General features: G+C 40.4%; 1 protein-coding gene across 4 annotated transcripts in view; it reads left to right on the top strand.

The window, feature by feature from the left end:
• The window catches only part of HYCC2 (hyccin PI4KA lipid kinase complex subunit 2), an 80,870-nt gene that overhangs the window by 54,508 nt on the left and 13,019 nt on the right, over window positions 1-13,343 (top strand). For 3 of the 4 annotated variants that reach the window (XM_007965820.3, XM_007965814.3, XM_073019906.1), the window contains 3 exons: window positions 5,966-6,061; window positions 10,514-10,630; window positions 11,144-11,231. In XM_007965820.3, the coding sequence (XP_007964011.1) occupies window positions 5,966-6,061; window positions 10,514-10,630; window positions 11,144-11,231 (301 nt within the window). The remainder of the gene's footprint in view (window positions 1-5,965; window positions 6,062-10,513; window positions 10,631-11,143; window positions 11,232-13,343) is intronic. The other variant, XM_038001768.2, reaches the window with a different exon arrangement.

The raw sequence follows: 13,343 nt of genomic DNA, 5'->3' as shown, positions 1-13,343 counted from the left end.
CAAGCCCAGGAGTTTGAGGCTGCAGTAAGCTATGATTGCACCACTGCACTCCAACCTGGGCAACGAAGCGAGACCCCATCTCCTAAAAAAAAAAAAAATTGTATTTCTTTCTCTAGCAGCACATAGATATCTTATTCTTTTTAATGATGAGTTATTATTCCGTTTTATTTATGTACCATCAATTTTTAGCCAATCTCTTATTGAGTAAATTTAGATTGTTTTCAATTTTTTGCTATTATAAACAACATTGCTGGGAACACATTTTTTTGTACATATATTTGTGTGAGAGCACAAAAAGTATCTGTAGGATAAATTCCTAGCAGTGAAATCGTTATGCTAAAGAATATCTGTGGCCGGGCACAGTGGATCATGCTTGTAATCCCAGCACTTTGGGACGCCGAGGTGGGCGGATCATGAGGTCAGGTGTTCGAGACCAGCCTGGCCAACATGGTGGAACTCGTCTCTACTAAAAATACAAAAGTTAGCTGGGCGTGGTGGCAGGTGCCTGTAATCTCAGCTACTTGGGAGGCTGAGGTAGGAGAATCGCTTGAACCCTGGAGGTGGAGGTTGCAGTGAGCCGAGATCGCGCCACTGCACTTCAGCCTGGGTGACAGAGCAAGACTCCATCTCCAAAAAAAAAAAAAGAATGTCTGCTCTTTTAGTTTGAGTAGATATTGTCAAATTACCCTTTCCAAAACAACTATACCAATTGAATGTCCTACTAGTAGTTTGAGAGTTTTTCCTCCTCCTAACTGCCAATACTATTTTCAAAGTTTTTAATCTTGACTAATCTGATAGTTAAAAACTGGTGTCACATTGTTATTCATTATTGTTTTTCTTTACCTGTGAACTGCGTATTCATGCCCTGTGTCCTTTTTTTTTTTTTTTTTTGGACGATTAGTGGGAGAGGTTTGTTTTACTGTATTGCCCAGGCTGGTCTCAAATTCCTGGGCTCAAGCAGTCCTCCTACCTCGATCTCCCAAAGTGCTGGGATTATAGATGTGAGGCACTGTGCCCAGCCCCATTTTTCTTATTGAGCTGTGTATTTTTTTTTTTCTTAGTGACTTGCAATAGTTCTTTGAATATTGAGGAATTGACACTGGTTTTTCATGTTGCATGTTTTCAGTTAATTATTGACTTTACATTTATTTTTTGAATGGAGATATAATTCACATACCATAAAATTTACCCCTTCAGGGAGCCAGGCGCGGTGGCTCATGCCTGTAATCCCAGCGCTTGGGGAAGCTGAGGCAGGTGGATTACTGGAGGCCAGGAGTTTGAGGCCAGCTTAGTGAACATGGTGAGACCCTGTCTCTACTAAAAATACAAAAATTAGCCAGGTGTGGTGGCGCATGCCTGTAATCCCAGCTACTGGGTAGCTGAGGCAGGAGAATCACTTGAATCCGGGAGGCAGAGGTTGCAGTGAGCCAAGATTGCACCTCTGCACTTCAACCTGGGTGACAGAGTGAGACTCTGTCTCAAAAAAAAAAAAAAAAAAAAAAAAAAAAGGGCCAGGCGTGGTGGCTCACGCCTGTAATCCCAGCACTTTGGGAGGCCAAGGTGGGTGGATCACAAGGTCAATAGATTGAGACCATCCTGACCAACATGGTGAAACCCCATCTCTACTAAAAATACAACAAAATTAGCCGGGCATGGTGTTGGGTGCATGTAGTCCCAGCAACTCGGGAGGCTGAGGCAGGAGAATCACTTGAACCTGGGAGGTGGAGATTGCAGTGAGCCGAGATTGCGCCACTGCACTCAAGCCTGGCGACAGAGTGAGCCCCTGTCTCAAAAAAATAAAAATTAAAAATAAAATTTACCCCTTTAAAGCATACAATTGAGTGGTTTTTATTACTAGACATTTTACATGAGTGGATCCATACAATATGTTGCCTTTTGTGTATGGCTTCTTTCACTTAGCATGTTTACAAGGTTTGTTTCTGTGGTAGCATGTATCAGTACTTTCTTTTTATAATTAAATAATATTTCATTGTGTAGATATACCACATTTTATTTATCCATTCATCAGTGGGTGGACATTCGAGTTATTTCTATTTTTTCTTTTTTGGCTATTATAAATAACTCTGCTCTCTTTAGTCTATTTGGGCTGCTATAACAAAATACCTTAGACTGGGTGATATATAAACAATAGAAATGTATTGCTCACAGTTCTGCAGATTGGAAAGTACAAGCTTAAAGTGCCAGCAGACTCAGTGTCTAGTAAGGGCTCATAGTCTCTGCCTCATAGATGGCACCTTCTAGCTAATCAAATTCAGGAGGGCAGAGCTGTCATGACCTAATCATTTCCCAAAGGCCCCATCTCTTTTTTTTTTTTTTTTTTTGACAGAGTCTAGCTCTGTCACTCAGGCTGGAGTGCCGTGTCATGATCTCGGCTCACTGCACCCTCTGCCTCCTGGGTTCAAGTGATTCTCCTGCCTCAGCCACTTGAATAGTTGGTATTACAGGCGCGCAACACCATGCCTGGCTAATTTTTTTTTTTTTTTTTTTTTTTTTTAGAGACAGGGTTTCACTGTGTTGGCCAGGCTGGTCTTGAACTCCTGATCTCAGGTGATCCACGTGCCTCGGCCTCCCAAAGTGCTGGGATTACAGGCGTGAGCCACCTCGCCCAGCTGCAAAGGCCTCCCCTGTTAATACCACCATATTGAAGATTAAGTTTCAACATGAATTTAGACCACAACAGCTGTTTTGAACATGCATTCACAAATTTTTGTGTGAATGTACATGTTCAGTTCTTTTTAGTATATACTTAGGAATAGAATTGCTAGGTCATACGGTAATTCAACACTTAACTTCTTGAGGAACTGTCATGCTTCTTTCCAGAGTGGATGTACGTTTCTACATGTTACGTTTCTACAACAGTGTATGAGGATACCAGTTTCTCTACATTCTCACACTTATTTTCCATCTTTTTGATTGTAGTCATCTTAATGGGTATAAAGAGTGATATGGCATTCTGGTATTTATTTGTTTTTGCTGTATGTTTTAGTTTTTTATATAGCCGACTTTATCAGGAATACATATACATTTTTTCCCCCAAAGCCAAATATGCTTTAGCTCTGCATATTTTTCTTTCTTTTTCTTTTTTTGTTAAGACAGGGTCTTCCTTTGTTGCCCAGGCTGGTGTGTAGTGGCGTGATCATGGCTTACTGCAGCCTGCTGCCTAGAACCCCTGAGCTCAGGTGCTTCTCCTGAGCTCAAGTGCTTCTCCTGCCTCAGCCTCCTGAGTAGCTAGGACTACCACCATGTCCTGCTAACTAAAAAAAAAAGAAAAAAAATTGTAGCAACGGGGTCTCAATATGTTGCCCAGGCTGCTCTTAAACACGTGAGCTCAAGCAATCCTCCCCGTCTCAGCCTCCCAAAGTGCTGGGATTTCAGGAATGACCTACTGGACCCAGCCTTCTATTTCCTTTTTTTTTTTTTTTTTTTTTTTTTGAGACAGAGTCTTGCTCTGTTGCCCAGGCTGGAATGCAGTGGCGTGATCTCAGCTCACCACAACCTCCGCCTCCCGGGTTCAAGTGGTTCTCCTGCCTCGGTTTCCTGAGTAACTGAGACTACAGGCGTGTGCTACCATGCCCAGCTAATTTTTGTATTTTTAGTAGAGATGGGGTTTCACTATGTTGGCCAGGCTGGTCATGAACTCCTGACCTTATGATCCACCCACCTCAGCCTCTCAATGTGTTGGGATTACAGATGTGAGCCACTGCGCCCAGCCCTTCTGTTTCTTTATAGTCTCTTTTTCATCCTAGTAAGTTCCTTAGATGTCTGGCAATCTTTTTTCCCTCGTGTTTAAGAATAGGGAAATAGGCTGGGTGCAGTGGCTTATGCCTTTAATCCCAGCACTTTGGGAGGCTGAGGCGGGCAGATCACCTGAGGTCAGGAGTTCGAGACCAGCCTGGCCAAAATGGTGAAACCCCATCTCTACTAAAAATACAAAAAAAATTGGCTGAGTGTGGTGGTGGGCACCTGTAATCCCAGCTACTTGGGAGGCTGAGGCAAAAGAACAGCTTGAACACGGGAGGCAGAGGTTGCAGTGAGCCGAGATCGTGCCATTATACTTCAGCCGGGTGAGAAGACCGAGACTCTGTCTCAAAAAAAAAAAAAAGTTGGGGGGGAATAAAAAATGAGAAGCTCTGACCATGTTAGTATATGGCTGATTTGAGCTAGTATTGGTACAAAAGTTATTGTGGTTTTGCCATTTAAAAAAAATTAATTTTTTAATTAATTAACCTAGTAACTGACTATAAATATAAACTTCACCATGGGATCCTACTAGGCCATTCATTTGGAAAATTTCCCAAATCCATATCTTTAAGTCTTTCCTCTTAGAGTGGTCAAATTCCCTAGAAACAACTCTTCTGGTATCTTAACTAGAGATCTTGTTGCTAGTATTTTGGTGGCCAAGTGGCAATATCTAGTCAGTTATATTTCACTTCACTTAATCTTCCTATTTTCAATTTGGCATCCACCCCCATCACCGTTGGGGCTCCCAGGTAGAAATTATTTTTTATCCTTTCAGAGAATAAATCTCCATTGTTTTACCGAGATGTATGGAGAAAGTGAAGGGATCTGAAAGTATGACTGCTTCCAGATCAGACTTTCAACTTGATTTTTAACTTTTCATTTTGAAATAACTTCAGACTTACAAAAAACATTGTTAAAATAGTACAAAGTACTTCCATAAACCCTTCGCCATTCATCTATGGGAAGCTTTTTAGAGGTACAACTTCCCTGGTTCCTACCCGAGGTTTTAAGTAGGTCAACTGGGTTAAGGCATAGAAGTGTATGTTTTTAAAAAGGTCTTTAAATAACTAATGTGCATCCAGATTTAGGAGCCACTTTCTTAGACATTATAAATGTTAGGAAAGCATTTATTCATTCAACAAGTATTTATTAAACAATAATGTATTAGACACTGGCTGGACACTAATGATAGAGATGAATAAATCAGGGTCTTTATTCTAAAGTTGCCTATTACTAAATGGGAGAAAGAGACATAAAGGAATAAAATTACAATTCAGTGGGATAAATGCTATATTAGAGCTACACAGGTAAGGGACTGGTTTACTTTAGCAGAGAGAAATAAGAAGGGCTTTATGGCTAAAGTAAAAATTTGATCCAGGACTTGAAATCTTATCAGGAATCACCCAAGTAAAAAAGTATATTCTATTAAGAAGGAGCAGCGAGCATTAAAGCAAGGAATTCTGATTGGTTACAGCATATTGTTGGAATGGTAAGAAGATTGATATAGTGTGGTATATATGGTTGGTAATGGAGGGAAGTAAAGCTGGAGAGGAAGGATGAAGGTGGATTTTAAAGTACCTTATAATAAGGACTTTGATTTTAAAGGACCTTGTGATAAGTTTGGATTTTATTATGAAGTCAGTAGGAAGATGGTAGACTTATTTATAGGGGAGTCATCTGTTCAAGCATGATTGATTGATTGATTTTTTGAGATGGAGTCTCACTCTGTTGCCCAGGCTGGAGTGCAGTGGCGTGATCTCGGCTCACTGTTAGCTCTGCCTCCCGGGTTCAAGCAATTCTCCTGCCTCAGCCTCCTGAGTAGCTGAAAAACAGGCTTGTGCCACCATGCCTGCCTAATTTTTGTATTTTTAGTAGAGACAGGGTTTCACCGTGTTAGCCAGGGTGGTCTCGATCTCCTGACCTTGTGATCCACCCACCTTGGCCTCCCAAAGTGCTGGGATTACAGGCGTGAGCCACCACGCCTGGCCTCATTTATTTTTTAAAAACAGAAACATAGATGACAAGATGACAGTAAGGGATATGACTTGTAATAAGGATAATATAAACAGGGAAACCTTTGAGAAAGATGCTATGTTGATCTGATTAAGAAATCATAAAGGTCAATATTAAGGCATTGTCATAACCAGTTGCTAGTAGAAGTAATTATTTGTAATCCTTTTAACCTTGCATTTGTTGTTTTTAGGTTTGAAGTCCTGAGTTTTCTCATGCTGTGTTATAATTCTGCTATTGTATATATGCCTGCCTCATCTTATCAATCTCTTTGTCGGATGGGTTCCAGGTGAGAAGAGTGATTATTACTAATCTTCGTATTTATTTGACAGATATTTATTGAACACATTCTCTAAGCCAGGCACTCTTCTAACTTCTGGTAATACAGCAGTAAACAAAACTCAGGGAGCTTACATTCCTGTAGGAGTCCGTATCCTCATGAGGCTGTTTTTTTGTTGTTGCTTTTTTATGAGATAGGATTTCTCTCTGTCACCCAGGCTGGAGTACAGTGGCTGAATCATAGCTCACTGTGCCCTCGGCCTCCTTGGCTCAAGGAATCCTCCCGCCTGGGCCTCCCAAGTAGCTGGGACCACAGGTTTACACCACGACACTCAGCTAATTTTTGTAGAGACAGGGTCTTGCTATGTTGCCCAGGTTTGTTTTGAAGTTCTGGCCTCAAGCATTCTTGCCACATCAGCCTCCCAAAGTGCTGCGAGTACAGGTGTGAGCCACCATGCCTGGCCTTGTGCATTCCTGAAAATGTTTTCAGCATTAAAGAAATATTTTCTAGCTGAACATAGAGTTGTACCAAGACATCCAAATCTAGGGTTGTTTAGTGACATATCTTATCATTCCCTGGTTGCCAGTTTTTGTAAATCACTTTGAGATCTTTGAAAAAAATAGTGCTATATATATGGGAAAGTCTTAAGGAATGTGAACCTCTTCCCATACATTTCATAAATAACTGTCTCTGTGTTGGAGAAAGTGATTAGCAATAGTACCAATGATGTATGTGTCTCATTTGTATGTGGGGGGTGGATATTCTGTATCTCATTGATTATAATCTTTACTAAATCAGAATTTCTAGTCATTTGGACAGACCTAGGCCGAAATCTTGTTCTGTCACCCAGGCTGGAGTGCAGTGGTGCCATATCAGCTCATTCAATCTTTGCCTCTCAGGTTTAAGCGATCTTCTCACCTCAGTCTCCTGAGTAGCTGGGTCTACAGGTGCCCACCACTGTGCTGGGCTTTTTTTTTTTTTTTAAATAGAGACCGGGTTTCATGGTGTTGCATAGGCAGGTCACAAACTCCTAGGATTAAGTGATCTGCCTGCCCTGGCCTCCCAACGTGCTAGGATTACAGGTGTGAGACACTGTACCTGGCCTTAAATTTCTACTGTGGAAAAAATGTAGGCCAGGTGCAGTGGTTCACGCCTGTAATCCCATCACGTTGGGAGGCTAAGGCAGGCAGATCACCTGAGGTCAGGAGTTTGAGACCAGCCTGGCCAACATGGTGAAACCCCATCTCTACTAAAAATACAAAAATTAGCTGGGCGTGGTAGTGCATGCCTATAATCCCAGCTACTTGGGAGGCTGAGGCATGTGGATCACTTGAACCTGGGAGGCAGGGTTGCAGTGATCCGAGATTGCGCCACTATACTACAGCCTGGGCGACAGAGTGAGAACTTGTCTCAAAAAAAAAAAAAAGAAAAAAATTTAAGTGATATAAATTAGTTTGGAGACAATGGATGTTTAGAGTCACAGAAGTTCAGTTATAGAAGGAATTCTGAATTCAGCCTTTCAAAATGATTTTTACTTGAGGATATCAGTCCCCCAAAAAGGTTAAATGTTGTGTTAGTTTTCTATTACTGCGTAATAAATTGCCACAAATTGAGCAGGTTAAAACATCACACATTTATTATTTCACAGCTTTTGTGGGTCAGGAATCCAGATGGCTTAGCTGGGGTACTCTGCTTAGCGTCTTACAAGGCGGCAGTTAAGATGTTAGCTGGAGTTGCAGTCTCATCTGAGGCTCAAAAGTTTTGTTGGCAGAATTGAGTTCCTGTGGCTGTAGGACTGAGGGCTTCAGTTTTTTGTGGCTGTGTGCTGGAGGCCGTCCTTCGCTCCTTGCCACATTGGCCTCCCAACACAGGCAGCCTACAACATGGCAGCTTACTTCTTCAACATAGGAGGAGTGAGACTCCAGCAAGACCTGTTACCTTATGTAACGTACTCATGTACACATAATCATGGAATCCCATCACCTTTGCCTTATTCTATTGGTTAGAAGCAAGCTGTAGATCCCACCCTTGCTGAAGGGGAAGGGCATGACACAGTGTGAATACCAGAAAGATCATAGGGATTATGGCTCTCCAAGAGTCTGTCCACCACAAGTGCTTTGCTCAAGGTGACATGCTATTGTGTTACTGGGAAGAGATCCTGCTTAAACTAAACTTACTAATTTTTCCCATCTAAATTAGCTGTTACTTTGATTTTACAGATTACTTAAAAATATTTGTTTCTCTTAACTGTAATAACGTGATTAATGTCTAACAAAATTCTTGTCTCTAATTTAGATGCTGCTTAAGCACTTACTGCCTATCTGCAGATAAATTTATTTATAATTCATTACTTTAGGCTCATTAAAAGAAAACTGCCTGCTCTCTCATTGACAACATTATTGTGGCTTTCAATAGAATTTCTTTTTTCTTTTTTTTTTTTTTTTGAGATAGAGTCTTCCTCTGTCACCCAGGCTAGAGTGCAGTGGCACAATCATTATACATAGCTCACTGCAGCCTCGAACTCGTAGGCTCAAGCAGTCCTTCCACCTCAGTCTCTTTAGTAGCTATGACTATAGGGATGTGCCACCATATTTGGTTAATTTTTAAATTTGTTATAGAGATGGGGTCTCAATGTGTTGTCCAAGCTGGTCTTGAACTCCTGGCCTCAAGTGATCTTCCTACCTTGGTCTCCCAAAGTACTGGAATTATAGGCATGAGTCACCACACTCAGCCTAATAGAATTTCTTAATAACAAAGATGATGGCGGAGTTTAGTGGTCCTCAAACTTTTGTTCTTTTGTTCATATATCCTCTACAGAATTTTGAAAAACTATGTACTCCTTGTACGTTGTTGACATTAAAGGTTTTTCATCCTATCTTAAGTAGGTAGAAATTATATAATTTCTATGCCAGGCGCGGTGGCTCATGTCTGTAATTCCAGCACTTCAGGAGGCTGAGGTGGGCAGATCACCTGAGGTCACGAGTTTGAGACCATCCTGGCCAACATAATGAAACCCTGTCTCTACTAAAAATACAAAAATTAGCCGGGAGTGGTGGCACATGCCTGTAGTCCCAGCTACTTGGGAGGCTGAGGCAGGTGAATCGCTTGAACCTGGGAGGCAGAGGTTGCAGTGAGCCGAGATCAGGCCACTGTACTCCAGCCTGGGCGGCAGAGCGAGACTCCATCTCAAAAAAAAAAGGAAAAAGGAAATGATATAATTTCTAGTATGTAAGTATCGACATAATTAAAAAAATAACTGTTGGGTCACTGTTTTGAATGTATGTAATGTAAATACCGTAATGATGTGATACCATCATCCATTTGAGGAATAAATGAAGAAACTTTTCTTTAATGGTCTAATATTACATTTATTCCTTTTTCTTCTTGAAATTGAAAGAGAAATTTCCATTCCCCTTTCGCCACATAGTTTTATCTTAATATAATGCTATTTTTATTTTATTTTATTTTTTATTTTTATTTTTTTGAGATGGTGTCTTGCTCTGTTGCCCAGGCTGGAGTGAAGTGGCGTGATCTTGGCTCATTGCAAGCTCCACCTCCCAGGTTCACGCCATTCTCCTGCCTCAGCCTCCTGAGTAGCTGGGACTACAGGTGCCTGCCACCATGGCCGGCTAATTTTTTTTTAATATTTTTAGTAGAGACGGGGTTTCATCGTGTTAGCCAGGATGGTCTCGATCTCCTGACCTCATGATCCACCTGGCTCGGCCTCCCAAAGTGCAGGGATTATAGGCATGAGCCACCACGCGTGGCCATATAATGCTGTTTTTAAATAGCAAGCCTTTTATTGTATATCTCTGCTACAAAAAATATATAAACAGAATTAAAAAAAAAATTTCCCAAGACCATAAGGCACTAAACACTAAAAAATGTCTTCTGGATTTACTATTACAATTATTTTACTAAATTAATTGATTAAATAATGTAGTATATTACAACTGTTAATCATTATCAAGCATAACTTTTTTTGGAAGCATCACTCAATGAGATGGAATGGATGTTAGGGAGTTGTTTATAGTTCTTTGTTTAAAAATGGCCTCACAGACAACAGTATTTTGAAATGTCCTTTTGTTTTGAGATTTCTATACTTCCCATTAATTCACCCTGATACAATTTGGGTTGAGTGAAAGTTAGACATTTGTGTGTGTATGTGTGTGAAGAGAAAGAAGGATGATTGTGAAAGAGATGGTTAGCTATTTTAGAAAAGTTGCTTTTATGTGCAGTCCACTAGAATGAGTGCTTTATGAGAGCACAGATTTCATTTTTATTTTTTATCTTTCACCTGTTCACAACTGTATGCCTAGGCCCAGAACAATGACTGGTATATTAACAGGCACTCAATAAATACTTGAGGAATGAATAAATTGAATAAATGAACTTAGGAAAACAAAAACTATTTTATTTAAGGAATCTGGAAATCACATGTTAAATAGTGTATTTTCCTAGGGTTTGTGTGAGTGGGTTTCCACGGCAACATGAAAAACATTGGAAAGAACTCTGTGGTCGAATAGTATTGGATCCTGAATTTATGGTGCAGCTTCTCACAGGGGTGTATTATGCCATGTAAGTAGGTGGAATATAAAATTGTATGAATTCTTCCTAATGTTTAGAAACTTTGAAAATTTCTCTTTCTTCCTTATCAGACACAGTACTGAATCTTTTGTTCCATGATGGGCTTATCTTCTTTTTTAAATATGGTTTCCTTTTAGTACTTTTAAAATAGCCAAAATATAACATAACTAGTCATTAAAATTGGAGTCTAGAAATTGTCAGATTTTCTGTATGGAAGACTATCTCTACATAGTTCATAACCCAGGTTTTCATGAATGCATTAAATAGATTAAATATCAGCATGTAATAAAAACCAATTTATGTGAACAAACATTTGTAAACATAGTATTTAAAATCTGTTTTGTTTTTATAACCAAAAGTGGGATAGTTCACAAATGAAATGACATAACACTTGGTATGAAAGTTTTGCTTCACAACCAAAATAGCAGGATTTGGAACAATTTAAAAAGTTGTGCTGAAGATTAGATATTTGCTCAGGAGAGTAAATGATCTTCTTCTTCATAGGTATAATGGACAGTGGGACCTTGGCCAGGAAGTTCTTGATGATATAATTTATAGAGCCCAGCTAGAGCTTTTTTCTCAACCACTATTGGTAAGTTATTATCTTTACTCTTTATTAAATATACTTGTACCTAAAAAAGGTACTAGGTTAAAAATGTAAGACAATCCAAATAATTAGGGGAAAAATTTTATTCCATGATAACAGTTGGTTAACTGTTAGAGAGAAAACAAAATAGGTTTAGGTCCTTTCCACCTTCCAGTACCAAAATAAAGTTCAGATAAAGTGAAAAATGTTTTGAAATCCTTTAAGAAAAGAGAGAAGAAAAGGTTCTAAATATTCAGATTTCTAGAGAAGGGATTACTTTCTAAGCATAAATGATAGGACAAGTCACTAAAATAAGTTTGATCCCCACCCTGCAGCCCCCACATAAACACTTGAATTCTAAGCCGTTAGGTTTTTGGGGTTTTTTTTGTTTCTTGTTTTGTATTTTTTGTAGAGACAGGGTCTTTCTGTGTGGCCAAGGCTGGCCCCAGCCTCCCAGAGTGCTGGGATTAAAGATGTGTGACACCACACCCAGCCTATTCCATCAGTTTTTTTAAATTTATTTTTTATTTTTATTTTTATTTTGTTTTTGATATGAAGTCTGTCTCTGCCACCCAGACTGGAATGCAGTGGCGCGATCTTGGCTTACTGCAACCTCTGCCTTATGGGTTCAAGCGATCCTTCCATCTCAGCCTCCCAAGTAGCTGGGATTGTAGGCACCACCATGCCCAGGTGATTTTTTTTTTTTTTTTTTTTTTTTTTTGAGACAGAGTCTCACTCTGTCACCTATGCTGGAGTGCATTTGCGCGATCTCAGCTCACTGCAACCTCTGCCTCCTGGGTTCAAGCGATTCTCCTATCTCAGCCTCCCGAGTAGCTGGGACTACAGGCGCGTGCCACCACACCTGGCTAACTTTTTATATTTTTAGTAGAGATAGAGTTTCACTGTATTAGCCAGGATGGTCTCAATCTCTTGACCTCGTGATCCACCCACCTTGGCCTCCCAAAGTGAATTTTTGTATTTTTAGTAGAGACAGAGTTTCACTATGTTGGCCAGGCTGGTCTTGAAATCCTGATCTCAAGTAATCTGCCTGCCTTGGCCTCCCAGAATGCTGGGATTACAGGCGTGAGCCACCACGCCTGGCCTCCATCAGGTTTTTAAAAGCAAAATTAATATATGCAGGGCACAAACTGAGAAACATTTTCAGCAGTCATGATACGAATAAGCAAATTAATATTTCATTCTATGTAAAAAGATTTTGTACTGTCCCACAAAATAAACAAATCTCCAAATGGTAAGTGATCAATTGAAAAACAAATGTAAGGCTAGGTGCGGTGGCTCACACCTGTAATCACAGCACTTTGGGAGGCTGAGGCAGGTGGATCATCTGAGGCCATAAGTTCAAGACCAGCCTGGCCAGCGTGGCAAAACCCTGTCTCTACAAAAAAATACAAAATTTAAGGCCAGGCCCTGTGGCTCACACCTGTAATCCCAGCACTTTGGGGAGGCCAAGATGGATGGATCACGAGGTCAGCAGTTCAAGACCAGACTGTCCAAGATGGTAAAACCCCATCTCTACAAAAAATTAAAAACATTAGCTGGGCGTGGTAGTGGGCGCCTGTAATCCCAGCTAATCGGGAGGCTGAGGCAGAGAATTGCTTAAACCCGGGAGGTGGAGGTTGCAGTGAGCCAAGATTGTGCCACTGCTCTCCAGCCTGGGTGACAGAGTGAGACCCCATCTGAAAAGAAAAAACAAAAACAAAATTAGCTGGGTGTGGTGGCACAGGCCTGTAATTCCAGCTGCTTGGGAGGCTGAGGCATGAGAATTGCTTGAACCTGGGAGGCAGAGGTTGCAATGGGCTGAGATCGTGCTGCTGCACTCTAGGCCTGGGTGACAGAGCAAGACCTTGTTTCAAAAACAAAACAAAACAACGAATATAAATATCCAGTAGTGGAGTGAGGAAGGCATTCTTTATGTTACAGTGGTAGTGTGAAACAACTCTGAATATCCCCTGAAGAAGCAGTTTGGTAATGTGTGTTTATTTCTTTGGCCCTCTATCCCATGTCTAGCAGTGTATTCCAGGAAACTAAACTTAAATTTAATACCAAAATTATAAATACCAAAGACAATGTATTATAAGCACCACATTGCAGTTTTAT

The sequence above is a fragment of the Chlorocebus sabaeus genome, chromosome 10 (genome assembly GCF_047675955.1).
Source record: "Chlorocebus sabaeus isolate Y175 chromosome 10, mChlSab1.0.hap1, whole genome shotgun sequence".
Classification (NCBI taxonomy): domain Eukaryota; kingdom Metazoa; phylum Chordata; class Mammalia; order Primates; family Cercopithecidae; genus Chlorocebus; species Chlorocebus sabaeus.
Note: the sequence above shows the minus strand (reverse complement) of the source record. Positions and strands in the feature narration are given on the sequence as shown.